Source organism: Drosophila simulans, chromosome 3L (genome assembly GCF_016746395.2).
Source record: "Drosophila simulans strain w501 chromosome 3L, Prin_Dsim_3.1, whole genome shotgun sequence".
In the NCBI taxonomy this organism is placed as follows: Eukaryota; Metazoa; Arthropoda; class Insecta; order Diptera; family Drosophilidae; genus Drosophila; species Drosophila simulans.
The window spans coordinates 897,698-920,250 of NC_052522.2; the positions used below are offsets into that span (position 1 = coordinate 897,698).

Here is a 22,553-nt window from a genome sequence, read left to right on the forward strand (position 1 = left end):
GCTGATAAGAAGGCCTTTTGAGATATTTCTAGTTATTTTGTTTATCAACTTTTTCGACTGTTGCCAGGTCGTAAAATCGTAAAAATGTGCTTTTCGTCTTCTGGTTGTTTATAACAGTTTTTCGGCTTGGTTAGCACTTTTTCGTAGTATTTGTTGCGGTGAGGCGTCGTAAGAGACTTCTTTCGTTCTCTTTGGGCTCTCTCTTTCCTTCAGGGGGATGTGAGCAGGAGTTTTTCTTCTTCTTGGGTGGTTGGTCAATGTCATTCATAAAAATTCCATGTCAAACACACGCTCACATGGAAGGAAAATGAAACCCCTCCGATATTGTGGGTCAACGCCAGAGGGCGCCACTTTGGCTCTTCCCACGATTCTTTCATGTTTTTTTTTGTGTTCCGATTCGCTAACTCGATTTGCTGCTGTGTTATTAACGCATTATGTGGGGCCTCAAATGGCCAACGCCTCCAATCTTGGCTAACAATCTGCGTGTGCCTGCAAATCACACTTAACCTAACTGAAATTTAATCCGAAATAGCGGTAATCGCAGCAAAACTGTTATACCGCAATGTGTGCGGTTAAAGTTCTTCCTATTAAAATTGCATGTGCCGCAAAACGCAATGCACCCAGGACGTTTGGAAAACGAGGACGTAGCCCGTGACACCCGATATCCAAAGTTTTAGGGGCCAAACTGAGCGGGATGGATTAGTGGCCGTTTGCACCAGGTGTCTTTGGGAAATTAGCTGGCCCATTTAAAACAGAATTCTGTGCCAAAAAACCAAACGCAAGCGAGTGAAATGTGGGTGAAATAGGGCAATGCACTAAGAAAAATTACTTAAGATAATATGAAATGCCATAGGATTTAGCTTCATACTAAGTTTTAATTAAAATATTTTTAGTAAACGTGACAAGTTTGATAAAAGGGACTTTCTTCTTTCCACTTTATGAGCGTAAATTGTTTTTCGCACTGTCACAGATGTTCACTTTGTGCAATGAATAAACTATCCTTGAACTATTCATCCTTTGCTGAGGGAACAGAGCTTTGCAGAGACAAGAACACAAAAAGAATTTTCTCCAGCTGTCCAAGAGCTTTCCTCAGTTCTTTATTTCCTCGCTGCTGAAAGGTTGAATGAACCAGTGATGACTCTTCAATTATTGTCACCCCACCCTCTTCGCAGCACCCCACTAAGAGCACCCCTTCATGTCCACCACCCCCTTTCTTGCTAGTTCCCATGCCTTCTTTGTTAATGAAAATGAAAATTGCGCATACGCCGTGTTGTGCAGTCAATGCTTTTCTCGCTTTGTTTGGCTGCTAAGCGTTTTTTTTACGCTGACAACGCTTTCCTTGCCATTGCCATTGCCCCGATTCAGGTACCGATACAGATACAGATACAGATACAGATACACGGCGACAGATACTAAAATACAGCTTGTAGAATATTGTGTTTTCAAAATGACGCAGTTTGTTGCTTCGACTGTTTTACCTTGCTGTTTTTTGCTTGTTCAACTTGTTGCGTTGCTTGGTATGCGGCGCCCGTTTTGCCGATGAGCCTGGCCTCAGTATCTGTCAGATACATTGCCTATCTGGCAGCTACAGTCGAACCTGGCCCATAATCAATCCGAATTGTGGGAAATTGTCATATCAAAAGACTTTGATGTGCGGAACTACCGATTCGAAGTCATGTTTTTTGTTCCAGTTAAGTCGGGACATTTAAATTTATCTCGTGAAGTGCTCGGACTTCTCCCCAGAGTTCTACTGTATGTACGGGTTACACTGAAGCGAGCTGCGCTCCTTCGTAATCTGCTACTCGCATTTATATGTTAATGTGGGCGTGTGGGGCGGTGGGCACAGGATACATTTCAGCGCGTGTCCTTGTATTCCACGGCTGTCAGTTCACGTTAACTTCTGTCGCTCGTCGCAGCACCATCGATGCCTATCAGTTGATGCTTTAAAGCCACTTCGAAGTAAACCGTCAACAGCTTGTAAATAACTTGGCGATAAGGTGGCTAGGAACCCTGACTAACCCCTCTATCCGTGCTATCCGCACCAAATACTTTATAGTTTGTTTGTTTTTCTTCTGCGGCGAAGGTCGCGTGGCTCATAGAATTATGCAATTTTCGTTCGCATTCAATTTCACTTATTGTTCTAAGCTTTTTCCCGCTCGTCTTCCTTGCGCGGGGTATTATTTATTTCAAATTGACACAAATGAATTCAATTGAATTGCCTGCAACAATTCGTTTTTGGCCCTGTTGCCAGGCGGTGGAAACTGTGCTCGTTCTTCATTGTATTCTACATTGCTCCGCATCCGCCATGAATTATCCAACGCTTGAGCAGATTACTTATCAATTTCAATGGGCAGTGAGCTCCATTATGGGAAGACCAGTCGTTTCATTGCATACGGGTCAGTTCAATCAACAATGAATGTGAGTGAATGTGTGCGACTCACGTTACGCATACGACGCGTGGGCTTGAAAATGAAAAAGTGTCATCTTCTCTATTATGCCTTCGCGTTTAAGGAAAATTATACATATATTTAAATGATGTATAGATTTTATAACATAAAACTTAAAAGCATTACTAAGCGTACATTCGATATGTGGTGAATGTATAAATCCATGTATATCGAGAAGTGCAGCGTTTGTATAATTTAAGCACAAGAAAGCAATTTCTTGCTATCTATATGTGCCATAATTGCATATACTGCTGTATTCTTTATACTGGATTCTTTGTTCTCCAAAATAAACTTTAGCCGCCACGCACTTTGGTTTGTTTTCATTTTGCTTGTGAGTCAGGGAACTGATTAAAAGAACTAATCAACAAAATGAATAACTTCTTATTGAATAGGTTGATGTACATGGTGTTATTGTTTCTTTTGTTCAAATAACTATTGCCTTGTACGCCAAATATTATATTGAAAGCATATTTGAAATCGGTGAAGCATATATATATGAAACTTCTGTTAGATGAGGGTAATAATTTATTTTTATGACTTTATATTTAGATCCTGATAATTTGTTTGCGGTTCGACTTTTATATCTGAAAATATGGTTTTGTTGCTGATTCGCTCAATTAAAAGGCGTCCACATCGTGTTTACAATTGGTGACTCTCGGATCGAATCGAAGCTCAATAAGCATAAATTACTCATAGAGCGGGTCTCGGCCACCGGTTCCTCCGATTTCTGTTGCTAGCTAATAAAAAATTGAATAAAATCGCGCGTTCAATAACAGCAACAAATGAATTGTGGAAAAGGGGAGGCTCTCGGAATGCCAGCGACTTAACCTAGTGCGACTTTTTTTTATTGGATGTTTATGTTTGTTTAGGGAACGGAAACAATTACGAAATCTTTCTTCTTTTCTCCAAATATATATATATATATATATATGTGGCCTTATCAAGTGGAATTTGAGACTGGAAAACAAATTCATTTGAACCAATGAAGCTTGGCGGGCCAACTGTTATACAGATGAAACCGAAAGCGGACTTTTGAAGACGACTCGGTTTGGGGGGCGACATGGGAATGCCAGTATTCTAATGGATTGACATTGCTGCGAGCGAGCCCCGACCCCCGACCCCCGGTTGATTTTTCATTTATCACATGGAACATGGAATAACAAATGGAAATTGAGTACAGTCCCGCCGCCTTCCGTATTATATTGTTGTTTCGTGCCTGACAATTTCCCTGTTTGCTTTTGTTGCAGCAGTCAAGCCATTGCAATTTACCTGTGCACTCAGCTCTGTAATTATCCATCCAACCTTGTGACAGTGCGGCTCGCCGCTCTCTTTCGCACAATCCCGGCTCAGTGCGTCCCTCTCTATTGAATCGTTATGGCAACACGTTCCAAAGCGGTTGTTATTGCACCCAAACCGACGACACCCTGGCACAGATTTCGCCCCCTCAGCGCGCCACTTGCCACTATTTTAAATGCATTAATCTCCACACATTTCCATACAGTATTTGCACTCGATTTGCTCGATTTCACCTATATTTATATTTATTGAACAACACACGGCGCACACTTAGTTCTCGGCTTGTTGGTCGCTAATTGAAATTAATTAGCGCACTCGAAATTCCGCAGAGGGGAAAGGGGCAAGGGGGAGTGAAGTGCGGGCTCTCATTGTCATATGATGCCTTCAATCGATGGAGCCCGCGGGGGCGAAAATATTTCCAATAATAAATGGGCGTTTAACACCAACTGGCAATGGACAAAACTCCGAATTGAAGAGCACTTGGTTAGTGGTCAAGCGCTAATATCCATTTTAGCATGTTCAAAATGGCCAGTAGGGGGATATAAATAATAATGATAGCAGCACAAGTACAGGCTGCCCTGGGAAAGTTGTCTTTGGAAATGAGATCCAATCCGAGGAATAAATTTGTAGTGTATGGGAAAACTCATGCGGGATTTTGAATCGAGAAAGGAGCGGGAAAGGTATGTAACCTAATCGCAATAGTAGTAGGTTGTAAATACAAGTAACAGATGCTTATTGAAAGAACATTTTGATATTTCGCCATTGTTTTTATAAAGGGAGTGATTTATTGATCATAAAAGATCAAACTGAACTGATTTATTTATCAGGCATATAGTGAGTTATTTCTGAGGTATGCTCTCGAAACCTATAGTTTACATATCCCAATATTGATCCCGACCCAGATTCCGCTTTGTATAAATTAGGGAGCGATCTGTTTGAACTGAATCTGGGATGGGAGATCACATGGATGTTGACTGCCATTCGCCCGTGTTGGCTTAACCTTTTTCCGGCTCTACATTGTACGGGTCTTATCGAGTTGGGAACGAGTGGCCAGGCTGGTTTATCTGGTGGCTCATATCAGGGTCGAGTGCGAAGTTCAAACACCTAGCAACAGGCCAATCCGCCAGTGATTTAATAACAATTTGGCCCGTCGAACAGCGCAAATGGGGTCTACTCTCCACCAGCTTCGGCTGTTTTTTCCCTACTTGAGTTTGACATGGATTAGTTATGTTTTCTATTTGCACTGATAGCTGCAATCGATGGCCCGCTTATCAGTATCAGAACAAATAAAGCAGAAAGAAGGGGGACATGAGAACAATGCCTGCCGGCAGTTATTGAACCATCCATACACAAATGTAGACCGAAAACCCCCATGGAGCCGGAAAAGGGAAAGATATGCGTGCTCTCTTTTCGGATCAGCTCTGTGCATTCGAATATGCAGACAGATTAGTAGGCTTATCCGTATTTGCTGTGGATATTGTTTGTTATATTTGCCAGTTCTTCACATAATATCGAATCAATTTGGGTTTTAATTAAGCATTAATTGCCTATGGCTTCCCAAAATTCCCTCACAATTCAGACAGCCAAGCATTCCGTCAGTGATCGTTGGAGTTCTAAGCATTTAGCTTCAATTGGCATCAATTATGTTGATTTTGTAAATTAGTTTGCATGCGGCAATTGAATTTCTTCTCACATTTCAACAGCGGGTGCTGGGAAATTGCCATTTAAGGTCAGAGTAAAAGCTTTTATTGATTGTAATCAACTTTCTTGCTCTTTGCAGCTGACAAGAGTTTGACACAGAACAACAACGAGGTGGTGGCCTTGGATGAGAAGTTGGCCAACGAGAAGCAGCAGCAAATCGAGTTCCAACAGAAGCAACAGGAGCAACTACAGCAGCTTCATCAACTACCACAGCAGCAGCAGCAGCAAGAAGAGCAGCAGCAACCGCAGCAACTACAGCCGCTACAAACCGAAAAACCGCCAACGAAAGTGCCAAACCTTGTAGTAGCTACAGTGGCACCTCAGCTGCAAACATCACCGGTGGTGGTGTCGCCAAAACAGCAGCAGCAGCAGCCACAAGCTGCGCACCAGAACAGCTACCATGATCAGCATGAGCAGCATCATTTACCGCAGCAGCAGCAACCGCAGCCACAGCGCAAACCCTCGCAGCAATACAATCAATCGCAGCAGCAACAGGTGCGCCGTAAGTACTCCTCAGAGTACAATCACCATCATCACCAGCACGGCAGCAGCGACACGGGCATCCAAACTACCAAGACCATGTCCTGGACCAATTCAGCTCAGCACAAAAAGTCCACGCAGTCGGTTTCGGTCACCGCTTCTCCCAATAGTGTAAACAATGGACCTGGAGTGGGTGCTGCAAGTGGACCGGCGGGCAAAGCCAACTACAGCCATACCACTAAGACTTTTACCAACCAGCAGCATTACCAGCAGCAACACTACCACACCCAGAACAGCTATAACAACAACAGCAGCGGCGGAAGCAGCAGCAACAGCAGTTCGAGCAGCAGCAACAACCAGCCACAGGTGCGCAACTACGGCACCATGAAGATGCCCTCTTCGCCGGTGGCTTGGGCAGCGCCAACGCCGGAGCGCAAAAACAGCCAACAGGCAGCAGCGGCACCGGCAGCAGCAACTGCGTCTGCGTCTGCAGCTCCCGTGGCAATCACAACAGTAACTACCTCAACGGCAAGCATTACGGCTACCCCAAATCAATTTCAACCGGAGACTGGCAACAGTAGTGCATCACCAGCCGTGGCTGCCCCGCAGCAACAGCAGCCTGCAGCACAGCAACATGCGCAGGCCGCACAAACAGGAGCAGCAGCAGCTCCAAGCAAGTCCTACAGCAACTATGCTCCTAAAAAGCATCAGAGCTATGAGCCAGCAGTGCTGAGCTCCGTGGTGGCCACCAGTTCGTCAGCCAACCCGCAGCCGCAGCTGAATCTTGCCCCACCTGCGCCACCAGCCTCGCAGAACAGCAGCGACAGTTCGCAGCTTTCGTGGGCTAGTTTGTTTGCCAGCAACAAGCCCGTGGCCAAGGTGGCGCCCTACGAGGCCAGCAAAATTGCACAGCAGCAGCCAGCCCATCCAGTGCTCCAATTGGCTCCGCCGCAGCCTGCTCAAGTGGCGGCTGCCGCCCCAGTTGCTCAGCCGTCGTCGCCTCCTCAGAATTTGCCCCTGCCCACGGCTCACCAGCAGTCACAGTTGCCAGCACCTGTGCCGGCGCCCACGGTTCCGCTGGTCACTCCAGGAGCGCTCTCCTATTCTGCTGCATCCGCTCAGGCAGTTCCTGCTCCCAGCCCCGCGTCGGCATCCGTCAAGCCCCTCAAGCCGGAACCGCCGCGTCCTGTGCAGCAGCAACTGGATGAGTGGACCAGCAAGTACGCCGAGTACCTGACGCGCCACAAGACCAATTTGGCGCCGATCAGCCTGCGTCCCCGAGGACTGACCAACAGGTCCAACTACTGCTACATCAACTCGATCCTGCAGGCCCTGCTCGGCTGTTCGCCGTTCTACAACCTGCTGCGCTCCATTCCCAAGCAGGCGGCTGTCCTGAGCGAGGTCAAAACGCCCACTGTGAACGCCATGTAAGTTTATAGCACGAACTGGGAATAGGAATAGAACTTATATTTAGCTCAATCAAATCATTCGAAGCCAAGCCACAGGCAAGTCAACAGACACTTCGACACCAATTTCCAGCCGGCGTCTGTGTTACGTTTGTGGAAGATGAAATGCCACCGGCCCTGTCTACGCTCTTTGGTTACCTCCGTTTTGGCGGTAGCTGCTGAGTGTTGGGGTTGGTGCACGTGCTCCGATTTTAAGTAGAAGATCTCACGTTTATTGGATTTCTTCGCCAAATGCGGCACAAACACTATTATTATTTTATCCTTTGTTACATCTAAGTACACAGCCGTTTACGTTTTATAACCTTTTGTTTTTTTAATTGCCTATAGGATGTCTTTTATGACCAACTTTTCATCGCTGCCCAGCGGTCTTCGCCTGCGTCTGAACAACCTCAACAAGGGATCGCAAAGCAAGGGCAAGGACGAGTTTGTGGGCTCAGATTTGCAATGCGACATGGCCTTTGAACCCACTGAGATCTACAAGCTGTGGAACGACAGTCGCGAGGAGCATGTCGAAGGTCGTCAAGAGGACGCCGAAGAATTCTTGGGCTACGTTCTAAACAAGCTGAACGACGAGATGCTGGAGGTAAGTGTTTGGCAAAAGTTGGCGGTTCAAATTTCTCATTGTCTTGTTGGCTTTGTTGCAGGTGATTAAGCTGATTGATAAGCCCACACCCCAGCAAAATGGTCAGGAACCCGCGGAACCAGAGGATGGAGGCGATGTCTGGCAGGTAAGTTAATTGCTTTATTATGATGTCATTTCACTTAAGTGAATGTTTTCCTCCCCAGATGATTTGCAACAATCGTAATAAGGGCAGCGTAACCCGCCAGACCGACTTCGGACGCACTCCCGTAAGCGATATCTTCCGGGGAGAACTGCGCTCCCGGCTGCAGCGTGAGGGAGAACACTCCACGGATGTGATTCAGCCTTTCTTCACGCTTCAACTGAATATTGAAGTGAGTTTCGAATATGGATACCCTTTTTAGAATTTGTTTTATGTTTAAAAAATATGTCATGGCCTTATCGGTATTAAATCATTTAATCACCACAGACAAGTCAACAGACACTTCGGCACCATTTCCCAGCCGGCGTCTGTGTTACGTTCGTGGAAGATGAAATGCTCAGCCTCGCCTGCGTTTGGTGATTGTTTCCGTTCTGGCGATGGTCACCAGACGTTGAGGTTGATGCACGTGCTCCGCTTTTTAATAGAGATAATTGTATTCAATAGTTTTTTCAACAGTGGGCACAAACAATAAATGTAGAATAATTATTACTTAAATAATGTTGCCCATATCAGCTATTTAAATTCATAAATGTTATATCTCTACAGAAAGCTGCATCTGTGAAGGAGGCACTGGAGATCCTTGTGGGTCGCGATCAGCTGGAGGGAGTCACAGGCAGCAAAACCAAACAGGAGGTGGTGGCCTGGCAGCAGATGACGCTGGAGAAACTACCCGTCGTCCTGATATTGCATTTAAAGTACTTCGACTACCGCTCTGATGGGTGCACAAAGATTTTGAAGAAGGTGGATTTCCCTGTGGAACTAAAGATCGATGCCAGTATGTTGCCATGAAATCATCATTATCGTACCGATGTTCATTTTCGACTTCGTTTCAGAAATCCTCGGCTCAAAGAAGACCTCGCAGAAGCAGCGCGCCTATCGCCTGTTTGCGGTTGTCTATCACGATGGTAAGGAGGCGTCGAAGGGCCACTACATCACGGACGTTTTCCACACGGGCTACAGCAGCTGGCTGCGCTACGACGACAGCTCGGTGAAGCCGGTCAGCGAGAAGCACGTCCTCCAGCCGCACACGCCCCGTGTGCCTTACCTGCTGTACTATCGCCGTTCAGACACCCTGCCCCCGCAGCAGCAGCAAACCCAGCAGCAGAATGGCGGAGGATCAGGTGGAGTCGTGGGCAGCAGCTCCTCATCATCGAATGCCGGGGATAACAAGTGAAAAGGAACCATAACGGGGCGTTGTAAAAATACATAAGAACTTTAAGTGCTAGCGATATACTGCATATATTTTTGTGTCAGTGCTTGTGAGCGAGAATGCGAAATTGGTTTTATATGCATATACATATACAAATTAACAATTAGATATATTCGAGCGGTATATATTTAAGCCCAAAGTCCAAAGCGCATGACCGTGTGTTAGAGTACGATTATGTGAGAAAGAAACTTAGCTCTAAGCTAGACTAGAATTAAGGTTGAGTAGAAAAATAGGCAGCAAAAGAAACTCGTTGAAGCGAAAACTTTGTACAAAGAGAAACGAAAGAACTCTGTAAACTAAACAGCGAGTAAATTAACGTATAACTTAGTGCTAAATTTACAAAATCCTTCAGCGTAGCGAAACCCCCAAATATCTGTGGCACAAAAGCCCTCCCAGATGTTAGAAGTAGTGGATGTTAGAATTGCCCTTAAATACCTTGGAATTTGGCGATATGTTATGACAAACGCTTACAGCTGTATATATACACAAATAATCATATATTGTAGTTGATCAGTTTCGCGGCATGCACCATGCATTTAAACAAACCAACCAGCAACAATATATATCGAATGCTTTGAATATGCTTTAAAGAAATATACATTTAGAACCAAGGTGTTTTCCACACAAAGAGTAAATACAGGCAGTGGTGGTCAGAGCAATAGCCGCAAGCATTTCATCATCTACAAGCCAAACTGGGTTACTTTTGTAATGGTCTCGAAGACCAAATCAAATAGATACTTCCTTTGCTAACAATTTTTGCTCACGTAGATGGAAGTTTAAACATGAAAGTAACGAGCTGAACACATTATCTATACGGCTTTTATAGACCACTACTGGGTGTTGCATTGCATATAGGCAGTTAAGTAAGTTAACAACGCGTTCATTTTGTAATTTATTTTATATGTTGTTTAGTTTTATACGTAATCAGTTAGGCGAGCAGATTCATATATACACAAACGGAACTTGTTATTCATAGTTAGAGAAACTTTTTGGGGATTGTCTCCCCGGCTTGGATGCGATGTTTGCCTTCATGATATTCGAGTTCTTAACTTTCTTTTCTCAGACCTAGAGCATTTAGTTTGTACATTATGTTAGAGAAATGTGTTGGGATTGTAACGAAAGATTTGAATGGGAATAATTATTATATGTAATCGGGTACGAACTAATGCTAATCAACCATACTAGTTAATAGATGTCTTACAAACGTATACACCCATATATATTTTCTTAAGCTATGTAATCTAAACGCATATATATTATTTATAGGTATCGTGCCAATGTTAAAACATCTAAAAATTTTCAAAAAAAAAAAAAATTATTACGATAAGAAGACATTACAACTTGTCAAAGCTTTGTCAGTGGCTAAACAAAAAGAGAATAATACAATTAATTAACGATTAATAACTTCTATTATCATTTATTTGATGAATTCAATTTTTAAACATTATAAAAGCGAAAAAGTCATTGCAAGCTTTTCGACCATTACGCTTTGATTTCAAAGAGTTTGATCATTTTAAAACATTCAAAGATACTGAAATGCGTGCTGATTCACCCGACAAGTGGTCGTTCTCTAATGGATTGGTATAAATCAATGCACTTAAGAACCAGGTCTTTAATGGTGAGGGAATAAGATAAAATCTTCAAAAAATCTTGGGATAATTGTATAATAGTGGAATGGAATGCATTGACATATTTCGCATATATTATGAATAGGACTCAAAAGCGAACCCATAAATATAAATCTACATATACATATATTTTGATGTTATACATATATGAACTAATTTTAAGCGAAATTATAGGATTTTTATAGAAACATGTACGCGTCTGCGTTTTGCTAGTTACAAATAGGTTCCTAAAACTAAACGCAAAAAATGATACAACCACAAAACGGAAAAAATGTAGAAGCAAAGGAATATTGAAAAACAATAATATTATTACTGATATATGTAGTTTAAAGCCAAGCTATACCGTAAACAGTAAAATTAAACTGAAACAAACAAATACATATAAATTTATAAATCCAATTTATACAAAAACCACGCAAAGCAAACAAAATGAAAAGATTGAAACATGTTGAATTACCATTTAAATATATTTTTGCAAGCGAAATTAGAATGTCAAACATAAACGAATGAAACACTTAGAATAGAACTAAAGCTGTAAAATTGTAAAATTTTCTCTTATATAAAAATATTTTATTTTTTTTGTAATTGTTATATAATTTGTGGAATACTCCAAAAATAATTGTATGTTTTAATCAGCACTTTTTGTTATGTCCAATACGAAAAGTGTGTTTTACGGCCATTGTGGAAATGGAATCGGTAACTGAATTTATATCATATTTAACCAAGTATCCTTTTTTTTTTTTTGTAAGCTCCAACTGCCTGATGGTCTTGAAACGCACTGTTCTGTGTCCTAATTTTTGTATAACCAAAACATGATTTTTCTGGGTAACTTTTTATAATTTTTGTAATACCCTTCTCACATTCTGTTGTCCCCGATTTATTATGTATGTTTTAGTTTTAAGTAGTTTCTAAGGCTGTGTAACTAACTAACATAAGTGAAAATCCCTTTTGCGTATGGCCAGGTATAAAGAGGGATCGTCCCCGAATGTTGTAATTAAGTTTGCCGGACAATTTTTGTTTATTTCGCAACCTTTTCCTTCTTTTTGAGGCCTCTGGCCAGAGGCTCCTCCGATAAACAGAAATTGGCAAGTGCACTTACTAAACGTATAACGAGGATTAGCGTGTAATCGGAGGATGTAATGGAGCTGCTCTAAGTACGCTGAGCCAGCTGACAAACTAATATTACAAGTTTTGTAACAAAGTTTTCTAAGGCCAGAGATGAGTGTATGAAAGGCGAAAGGCCGAACAGCAAAGAATAACAAGACACTAGATGTTTAACAATGCGAAACGATTAACAACACAATCTGAAGTGAAATAATTAGTCCACATTTAGTCTAAAGAAACCATGCTAAAGTAAATCTACAAAGTAAAGCGAATTCAGTTAAACTAAGTAAACATAACAAGCGGATATGTACCATGGAAAGCTAAATCATAAACGAACGAAATGAAATGAACATTATCTAGCAATAAAATAAACGAGTGATTTCATTGCCACAAGCAAAGCCGTTCGCCCCGGTGCTCTGGATTAACTGGGATTTCAGTGGGCGAGAGACGCTAACTTGTGCCGGAGTGGGTCAAGAGGAGGTGGGTCCAAACCGGTTGGGCCCAAAAATAGATGCCGGTGCGTTGCTCCGGATGCTCTTGGCCCACGAAAGGGAAAGGGAATTCATTCGGCGGCTAGTCGGCCGATAATGGGCAGCCACTTTGGAGCAAATTCAGTCTTGTTTTGGTTTCCAATTGTTGACTATTGGAAAGAGTTGCTAAAAAAGACGACCGACGACATGGCAGCGAAGACGAACTCATCGCACCACGTGTGACTCATTACAAATGCCATTCACAAGCCAAAGCTGAAAACTCGTTTTGGCCGGGCTGAGAGAGATGCACTTGAAACAAAATCGTATCCGGCAAGCTAAATATTGCTAGTGTCTATTAATATACTTGATTAATCGTTTTTGTTAACAGCCTTCAACAAATTGGTTTTACTCTTTTTATTATGTTTATAAAGATTATTTTGTTGGAAGCTACTTTGAAATTGTTTCTTTCAGTGACTTTAATTGCCAACATCTTTCTCAGTTGGGGGAGACTCTTTAAGCCGTTTGCGATGCGAGCCCATCGAGCAGTCGACGATCAGCTGGCGGCGATGAGCGACACCGCGAAATGCATTCGCTGTGCCCGCGGCTCGTTTTGTAAGAGCTCCACTTCAGTGCCCTCCAGTTCCCCTCAGCGGAATCGCCAAATGCCAGCTGGAGCTGGTTAGTTGTAGCCTGGAACACTCTCGCCATGTATCGCAATATACTCTGCCTGGCGCTGGGCCTCATCATTGGCATTCAACTGACGGACTTCTTAGAGTACTTCCAGCTGACCGACAGTCAGTTCGCGAGCACGGCCATCACGCAGCTGGAGGAAGGGGCCACGCCCCAGCTGGCGACGGAGGAGGAGCTGGCTCTGTGGCTCCAAAACGAAACACGGGTACTCTGCATGGTGCTGACCCTGCCGAAGAATCACCAATCAAGAGTGAGAAGAGTGAAGGGCACGTGGGGCAGGCGCTGCAACAAGCTGATCTTCATCAGCAGCCAGGAGGATCGGGAACTGGGCGTCATCGATGTGGGCGTGCCCGAGGAACGGAACAACCTGTATCTCAAAATGAGGAAGGCCCTGGAGTATGTGTACCGGAACCATGGAGAGGACTACGACTGGTTCCTCAAGGCAGATGATGACACGTAAGATGATGAAAACATTCGAGTCCCAAAATCACATATTCATTTTAACCATATTTTAGCTTTGTGATAATGGAAAACCTGCGCTTCATGCTCTACCCCTATGATCCCGAGGCAGCGCTCTACTTTGGCCACAGATTCCGCACCACCTTTCCGCAGGGCTACATGTCCGGAGGAGCCGGCTATGTCATGAGTCGGGATGCACTGCGTCGGCTCAATCTCTTTGCCTTCAACAACAGCCAATTCTGCCCGATCAACAACAATTCAGAGGACAGGCAGATTGGCTTCTGCCTGCAAAATGTGGGAGTAGTTGCTGGCGATTCGCGGGATGAGGAAGGCCGAGATCGATTTCTGCCCTTGTCCCTCAAGTTTATGCTGCCCACTTTTCCCACCGACAATTGGCTGCCTAAACTGACATTTTACGAACCAGTAAGTACAATATATCAAAAAATGTACCACATTATTCCTAATACATGTTTGTTTCAGGTTAATGAAACTGGCTCGACTTCGGGAATTAGCTTTCACTATGTCAAAATCCACGAGTTCGAAATGTATGAATACCTGCTATATCGATTGCACATTTTTGGAACTCCCTTGTCCCAGAGATCGCTGCCACCCAGACTGAGTCCCGATGAACTGCAGAACCAGCTCAATCAGTGGGCTCAAGAAAATAGCACGAATTCCAACGCGTGGTTGAAACAATAACAATATAGTTAACAGAGGTTTCTGTCTATATAGTACATATTTAAGACTTATTTTAGCATACCGACAGTCAAATAGAATTAGCTTTTAAACTTTTAAGAATATCATTAAGTAAATACCAATTGTTTTCATACTTCCAAGACTTTGTGACTGACTGCCATCAGCAGTTTACCAACTTACAAATCGCATTGCTTCACGGACTCTCTAATCGAAATGTATAAACGAAATTGCTGCGCCAATTGGACACAGCATGGGATCTCTTTTCACCAAAGAAAATACTGCAATCGCAGTATACAATGATCCTGGTAATGGTTCGGAACATCATCTTCCTCGTCTTAGGCATTATGTTGGGCATTCGACTGACCGATTTTATAGGCTACCTGAAGCTGTGGAGGAATAACGACTTGCGGGCGAGTGAGAAGGCTGCTCTACTTAAGTATCCAGTGGCCTCGGAGGAGCACCTGGCTACCTGGTTGAGAAGGGAGGTGCGCATACTCTGCCTAGTGCTCACGATGCCATCTTCACATGCCACAAAGGCGGCGCTGGTGAATCGGACATGGGGAGCCCGGTGCAACAAGCTGATCTTCATGAGCAGCCAAACAGATCCCAACCTGAACATACTTCAGATAAACAAATCCGAATCCCGGAAGAATCTATATGCCAAAGTGCGGACAGGAATGGCCTACGTACACGAGCATTACCTCAACGAGTACGACTGGTTTCTGAAGGCCGATGATGACACGTAAGTTATGCAATTTGGCCATTGGGCACACAGCCTAAGAAATGTATCTTTGCAGTTACATTGTAATGGAGAATCTGCGCCTGTTCCTTTACCCTTACGATCCGGAATCGTCTGTGTACTTTGGCTGTCGCTTCAAAGCGTATTTTTCCCAGGGCTACATGTCCGGTGGCGGAGGCTACGTGCTCAGCAGGGACGCCTTGCGCCGTCTGAATCTGTTCGCGCTGAACAGCACCACCATCTGCAAGCTGAACGGGGAGCCCGAGGACGTACAGATCGGTCACTGCCTGCAGGATGTGGGTGTTGTAGCGGGAGACACCCGGGACTTCCAGGGACACCACCGCTTCCTGCCCGTCAATCCCTTCACGGTATTCCCCACCATACTAACTAACTCCTGGCTGGAGGGCTACTTCTTCCACAAGCCAAATGTAGGATTGCCTGCCCATACAAACAACTACAATGCTCATAACTAATATTTTGTTCTTTTAAGAGAAGTGACTGCTGTGCTGCTTCGGCTATATCCTTTCATTATGTCAAAGACTTTGAGTTCGAGCTTTTCGAGTTCTTCCTGTATTACCTGAGAGTCTTTGGATTGCACAGGACGCCGAGGGCTCTTCCGTCGCGCTTGGGATTCCGTCAGATGAACGAGCGGCTGCAGCATTGGTCCCAACAAGTCACCGACAACAAGAACTAACCAAGGATATCCAAGGATACATCTAGTCCTGCCTTTGAACCCATTATCAACAAGCATTACATACTTAATCTACGATATGGAACATAGGAAAATATATTGTTATCATTTTACCGCTGGAAAATGCGAGTTATAGAAAGAACTCACATGCTAAGAGTATCTGAAGATATCCACTGAAATCAGGGAAATCAGGCTATGTTCTTAGATGGAAACATAATTGGAACATTCGTTAGATTTCAGTTCCGCGGCTGCTGCTCCAGTTCCCAGATCACCTTTCGCCCAGCCAGTGGGAATGTCTTTGACCTCTGGGAGTTCCTCCTGCATCACGCAAGGGTTTTTGGCTACCCGATGGGGCCACTGAAGCCGCCCCACGTCTGGACTTCCGGAAGATGCATGCTCAGCTGCGATATTGGTCCCGGGTTGTGTCCAATAACCATGCCAGACTTAATGTAATTGCTACACCTTGATAAATAAACCAGGAGCCGGGAAGCGATGAAGATTTATTCCAGCAATAAGGCAGACAATGGTTCGTCTCGTTCTTGGCAGTGTCGTCCTGTCGTCCGGAGTTGTTTTGGCCATTTGTCAAGGGCGCTTGCTCCAGAAACAGAATCCAAAACCCGAGCCCTGCGCTTTAAAGCACAATTTATCAAAAAGGACGCGTGCCCGTTTTCCGAGGGGAGATTAGTGAGGGAATTGAGGGAATCGAGAACCGGAAAATCGAGCGAAACGTGCCAAACACGTGAAAAATACCTGGGGATCATTGCATTGTTATTTATGAGCAACGAAATGAGCTCGGAGGGGAGTTAAAACCGGACTGACGGCACGCGAGCTCAGACAGCCATGGGCTCATGGATAAGGATAAACTCGTTTTGGCAAGGCAGCTGGTACCCCGAACGGCCTGTGTGCAGCTATCCAGGCCAGGGGTGGTGGTCCTGGTCCAAAAAACCTCTGGAACGTGCCCAACCCAGTTTCAGTATCTGTATCTGAATTCCGAACCCCAGTCGCGCCTGCGCTGCTTGCTTTGTTTCCCCTAATAGTCGCCCATTTGCTCGGCTTTTTGTGCAGGGAGCTTTCGAAACAGAGCTCCTATATCTTTTGTAATTCCTACATACACATATACACATATGTGTGTATATGCTAATGCAACTACACACGTGTCCTGGTTAACGGGCCGTACAGCGGGCCCCCTACAGATTTCCGGATCGTAACTCCTATCAGTGATTGCGATAAAGGCTCGCCTGCGGCAGCTGCTGACTTTTTCAGTTAGACAGGATCTAGGGGCGGGGAAAGTCATTTCCTTCGTATAAAATTTCCATTTGATTTTACTTGTTTAACTGTCTAAGTTTGGGTATATAATTGTTTGGATCGTGTCTGCTTTACATGACTCAGACCTTAATACGTTTTCTAAGGTGAACAAGGATCATAAGTAAAGTAACTTTGATTAACTGCGTCCCTGTTCATTTGGTTTACTTATTTTCTTACACATAAATGCATTTCAAAGACAGCTTTAAGTCAGCTTCAGCTTAAGTTAAGACAGCTTCGTCCCTTTACTTACTTCTTCACCCATTAGCATTATTACCCAAATCCCCTACAAAACGATCTTTGTTGACACCTTAAGTCATTTCCGAGCATTAACCCCAAGAACAATGCATTATAAGCTGTGGTTTCAGCTGACTTCTCGGGGGTAACTCCTTGGTAACCACCTCAGACACACCTTTTTGGCTCAATAAAACAGCAAGAACTCCGCTGCCTTCGTTAACCCCTTGAGGTGAACCCATTACCAACCGAAATGGTCCCTCAACACCTATTTTATTGCGAGCAACTCCGGTTCTTCCCCTCTAATTAGTTGAATTCCTCAGCTTCGACTTCACTCAGCGATGCCACGCCCTCGGAGATACCCAAACACTAGCAGGGAGAAACTGAGAAAGTGAGACTCAGACAGAGAAAGGGAGATAAAAAGGGGACTTCCCTCGGCGACCGAATGTCTGAGACGGAACAGTTTACACATTTCAACAATGTCTTATAATCAATTTAATGGCTTCTCCTCAAGGGAAGCCCGGGCAGACCGAGAAAAGGTAAACAAGGGGAGAAGGACGAGGGCAGAAGAAGGACGAGGGTCCCGGCAAGGGGCGTTTCAATTTGTAGCCTAAAGTGAAACCTACAATTGGCACTTAGACGGCAAAAGGAATTGGCCCTTTTATGGGCTCGTTCTGGTTTGTCGTCTTCCTCCTCTCCTCCGCGCCATATCTCAATTAGGTGACGAGGGAATGAATGAATGGATTGCTGAATGAAAGGACTCTAAAAGGACAAGCCCCGAAGGAGGCGCCTTCGATAAGAACGCTGATCCTGAAGGTTCGCGGTGCTCCTTTGAGGGGTATAAATGCCAGCACACTGGGGTAAAGTGAGGACGACTGCGGACCTCCGGGGTAATAATAATTTCAGTGGTGACTCAACAATGTCTTGAACGTGTTGCTTTGCTCCTTCCGGCTGAGGAATGCTTCTTATAAGAAAAACCCAATGAGCAACCCCTAAGAATAATTCACTGACTTCTCGCCCTTCGCTTTTTTGACGCGTGCCAAACGGGGAAGGGAAGGAGTGTTGTGTTGAGGCGAAGGACTAACCCCAAGACATACCTGTAGCTGGGCAAGGAAAGGAGAGAAGAGGAAGGACCTTAGGCTCGGATTCCTTGCAGGCCTCTGACTCATTGGCATGTCATGCGGCGGAAGTGCATTTCACATATAGTATATATGCTTGTAAAAATATTGAAATTTATAGAAAACTAAAAAGGACACGTGCAGGACTCGCATGCAAAAGAGGAAGTGGCAGCCAAGCGTTAAATTGAAGCATGCCAAATCAATTAAAAACGAAATATTTTCCTTCTGCAAGCCGTTCGTTTTTGTAAATGCTTTCCATGGCAACACTGGCTTTTCCTATTTTCCTATTTTCCTATTTCCCACTTTTCCAACGCCAGCATCGGGTTTTCCTGCTGCAGCTGCCGCAAATCGAACGTGCAAGATAGGAAATAAAACCCGAAAACTTGGCACAAATACCTTTACACATGATTTATCAAGCACTGCAAGGGGTTCGTTCGTTCAACAATACTTACTATTTTTCGCAGCTGCCAGCCCAACTCCCCTTACGATTCCGATAACCAAACATGCGATCGCCCCTGGCCAAGCGAAATACTTATGCTCGGGCGGACTAAAACCAACCCCCTAGACGAAATCACCCTAAATCTCCCTAACCGCCCAGCTCTCGTTCTTTTTTTTTGGGGTGGCTTCGTCCTGCATCTCTCTGGATTCTCCGGCTCTGCAGACTCTGGCCAAGTTTTATAATTTCCAAATTATACAGCAAATCTGTCAGTTTCCTGCTCGATTGGAATTTTCTTCTTTGTTTTCTGGCTCTGAAGAGGAGGCGTGTCCTGGCCAATGCTAATTATCGTGAGTGAAACATTCCGAAAGGACTCCCTCGAGTGGAACTAATGTCGCCTGGACCGGATATGCGATCGGGTGAAGGAAACTAACTAACTAATTACGCACTCACATCTGTCGATTACATGCTGCTTATTTTATCCCAGAATCCAAAGGACTACACTTGACCAAGGGAGTCCTTTAAATTTGTGTGTTGGAGATCTAGGCTGCAGATTGTGACCAAATCTGAGCTTTGATCAATTCAGCAGACAGCTAGAATTCCATGACATAATAATAGGAAAGTGACATCATTGTTTTTATAAAAATAATAAAATGTTGTCTGACTTGACCGAATTCTTTCCAAGTAACAAAGCTGCGATTTATGGACTGTGAAGTCGTCTGCCTCGAATAGTTAGATATTTGTTAAATATTTTTGTGATTCCCTGTTATCTCAAGTACGTGTCCGAAAGTCGGAGAAATAAATAATTAAGTGCTTACTTAAATCAAATAGAATGTTTTTTATATGCACATCCGACCGATTTGTTTTGATAGCTTTCTTAGCTTTTGCAGATGTATGAACATCTTTTCTCAGTACCCTGGCACTAACTTTTTGGATTCCAGTTGGTCGTGCTAATGAGAATGGTCGCCTGCTAAGCAAACCCAAGTGACTAAGGGTTGTAAATAGACTCCCTTAATCTTGTCAGATCTTCCCGTTTCCCACCTGTGTGGACCACGTCAGATTGTAAAGCAAACTGCCTCCGATAAGAGGCAGCTAAGACACAAACAGAAAGTCAGATAACAGAGATGGCATTTCGCTATAAAAGCGGCGAGGGAATAGGCAAAGTTGGCTAGTTCTTGGAGTGAACACAGATCAGGATGCGGTTCATCGGTTGTACTTTCTTCGGTGTCTGTTGCCTGGCGGCTTTTCCCCCTGCCACACCCGCTTTTTTGGCTCCGATCCGGTCGTATGGTCAGAATGGAACCCTCGCTCTGCAGAACAACTTTGCCTTGGAGCTGAAGGCGGTGATCCGACAGATACCGGTGGACAACATCGAGAAGCTGGTGCAGACCTACCTCCTCAACGACATCGAGTTCCAGGGTGTGATCAGGGCCATCAACTCCCTGCCCGCCTATCGATTCTACCGGCAGTTGATCAACCAACCCGAAGTGCGCCAACTGCAGCAGTGGGTCACGCAGCAGTTGATCCTGTCCGGCGGTGGACCCAAGATCTTTGAGTACCTAGAACTGGAGATCAAGATCTTCAACAAGTATCCCTACTGGTCGCAGATCGTAAGTGGAATCCAGGGATTCCAGGCGGAGTTCGTGCAGATCTACCCAGTGCAACTGATCCGATCCCTTCTGGAACCCAGTGCCACCCAAACCAGTCCTCTTCTCTCGGAACTCTGGCGTCGTCTGGTGGCCTTGCGCCCAGTTTACGAAAGAGTTTTGGCCACTCCACCCGGCAAGGTCATCACCGCTGAACTCCAGAGACTGGGCGTGGATGTGGGTGGTGTGGACGCCCTTATCCGTTATCAGTTCGGTTGGAGCAACGTCACCTTTCCGAGCTACGATTACACGGATTACCTGTACTAGAGGTTCAATGTGGAACTGGGTATCAATAGATTATCCCTATATCATATTAAGATATTAATGTGATAATTATATATTATATAATATTATTGTTGTAGGTGTGGCAATTCTGGTCCAGTATATTTAACATTACTTAACAAGCATATAGCGATTGAAAATACATGCCCGAAGGCGTGAAGAACATAATTCAATTGTTTTAAAATTTAGCATTTAATATCATACAATTTTCAATCCCCAATTTATCTGCTACACGGAACTGCAAGTCAATCACAGAACCATTTCCACGTGAATGGCACATTGAAGCCCTGGGAAATACCACCGAATCGGAATATGGGCAGTGCTTTAAGCCAGTGTTCCCGCTCTCCAAACAGACGGAGAAATCTCGTTCCCCCCGGGCAATAACAATAAATATCCGTACTGGCTGCTCAAAGGTCGGGCTCAAAGGCGGCACCCTCGCAATGCGAGGTACGCGTATCCATGGCAATGCCATGATTAAGTAACAGATGAGCCATGTGTCCTGCAATGTGTCCTGGCGAATGGTGTCCTGGGCTTTAATGCCGCCTGCCTGGTATCCTGCGCCTGTTCGTGGGTCGCACATGCGATTTAATTGAAACAAACCAAACAGGAAGCGTCGCGGGAAGGCGGAGTGGGTCCTGCGAATGGGGTGCTTTTATAATGAAGTTCCCATTTCGCTCAGTTACTCATTAAAAGTGGAACCGGCATTGGCATTGGCAGTGGGATTGGGCTCAGAGCTGGGATTGCGACTGCGAGTGCAGCGGAAACTAGTTAATGTGAGCCCATTGTCAAAAGCAGAAGCGCAAGTCGTGCAATTTTCGCACAGCAGCAGAAGGACACTGAGAGAAATTGGCAGCAGTTATGTTCACAAGTTCTAGCACATAGTTCGCAGTGTACGTATGATAGAATTTTCTGTTCATAATTGTATAATTATATGAGGACATCTTATTTCATTAAATTTCAAAATATATGCCTCAAATGTTATTGATGTGTTATTTACATCTGTAAAGTTGCTCTATTTCGCGCAGTGGAGCCTCAGCTTGAGGGGGAATCCTGCACAGGATCTTGGCAGGCTTAGGCATAAAACGCGAAGGGAGTTTTCCGCCCCACCACCTTTTCCTTCGTCCTTCTGCGGTGAACGCGTCCAATTGGAATTTTATATGCATAGTCTGATAAGTGAGCCAAGGGGTAAAAATGAAATATTTTATATTTCGCCGCCGCCTCTAAAACCTAAAACCCTCCCTAGACGCTCATGCACTGTGACTGACATGCGGATATGCGCGCGGAGCAGCCCTCCTTCCAATCTGGGTGCATTTGCCACCCCCGAGGGCGCAGCGCTTTAAAAAACCCTATTCGAAATCAGCAACAGCCTCAGACTCGAGCGGTTTCCAAATCGCGCCACGCTTGAGCTCTGCTTTCTAGCGTTTACAGTGAAAATTGAATGGATGATCTCGGTTACTTCAAAATAACAATATCTATAGTGCGTTGGGAAATCCATAACCATCTATCTGTCTGATAATATATATCTATCGAGAGAACCTTAAAACTACATAAATAAAAAGATTCTTTAATAATTATATATATTATAGCCAGCGTGCACCATAGCCAGTCCTCACTGTCGACCCCTGTCGCACTTTTCACAGTGGTGCCGCTATGTGGCTCGTGTGTTGTGTTTGGTG

The 22,553-nt window shown here is 44.5% G+C and overlaps 4 protein-coding genes across 6 annotated transcripts in view; all 4 read left to right on the plus strand.

Annotated features, from left to right (window-relative positions):
- Positions 1–12,482, plus strand: part of LOC6736271 (trithorax group protein osa) — a 23,107-nt gene extending 10,625 nt beyond the window's left edge. For both annotated transcript variants that reach the window (XM_016170585.3, XM_039294001.2), the window contains exons 5-10: positions 5,524–7,351; positions 7,718–7,973; positions 8,035–8,118; positions 8,177–8,344; positions 8,719–8,947; positions 9,006–12,482. In XM_016170585.3, the coding sequence (XP_016029757.2) occupies positions 5,524–7,351; positions 7,718–7,973; positions 8,035–8,118; positions 8,177–8,344; positions 8,719–8,947; positions 9,006–9,346 (2,906 nt within the window). In that variant the 3' untranslated portion in view covers positions 9,347–12,482. The remainder of the gene's footprint in view (positions 1–5,523; positions 7,352–7,717; positions 7,974–8,034; positions 8,119–8,176; positions 8,345–8,718; positions 8,948–9,005) is intronic.
- A 623-nt stretch (positions 12,483–13,105) lies between these two features.
- Positions 13,106–14,562, plus strand: LOC6736273 (glycoprotein-N-acetylgalactosamine 3-beta-galactosyltransferase 1). The gene is made up of 3 exons (XM_016170586.3): positions 13,106–13,730; positions 13,790–14,156; positions 14,214–14,562. Exons 1-3 carry the CDS (start codon positions 13,291–13,293, stop codon positions 14,430–14,432), a joined length of 1,026 nt encoding a protein of 341 aa, XP_016029758.1. The 5' UTR covers positions 13,106–13,290; the 3' UTR covers positions 14,433–14,562.
- Positions 14,563–14,724: 162 nt separating this feature from the next.
- On the plus strand, positions 14,725–16,018 carry LOC27207151 (glycoprotein-N-acetylgalactosamine 3-beta-galactosyltransferase 1). 2 transcript variants are annotated; one of them, XM_016182883.3, is made up of 3 exons: positions 14,725–15,171; positions 15,227–15,596; positions 15,659–16,018. In XM_016182883.3, exons 1-3 carry the CDS (start codon positions 14,726–14,728, stop codon positions 15,860–15,862), a joined length of 1,020 nt encoding a protein of 339 aa, XP_016029760.1. In that variant the 5' UTR covers position 14,725; the 3' UTR covers positions 15,863–16,018. The 2 variants fall into 2 exon arrangements, with proteins under 2 accessions (XP_016029760.1, XP_016029761.1); XM_016182884.3 differs by having other exon boundaries at positions 15,664–15,793.
- A 4,090-nt stretch (positions 16,019–20,108) lies between these two features.
- On the plus strand, positions 20,109–21,045 carry LOC6736274. The gene has a single exon (XM_002083122.4). The coding sequence runs from the start codon at positions 20,146–20,148 to the stop codon at positions 20,860–20,862; it is 717 nt and encodes a 238-aa protein (XP_002083158.1). The 5' UTR covers positions 20,109–20,145; the 3' UTR covers positions 20,863–21,045.
- The last annotated feature ends 1,508 nt before the right edge of the window (positions 21,046–22,553 follow it).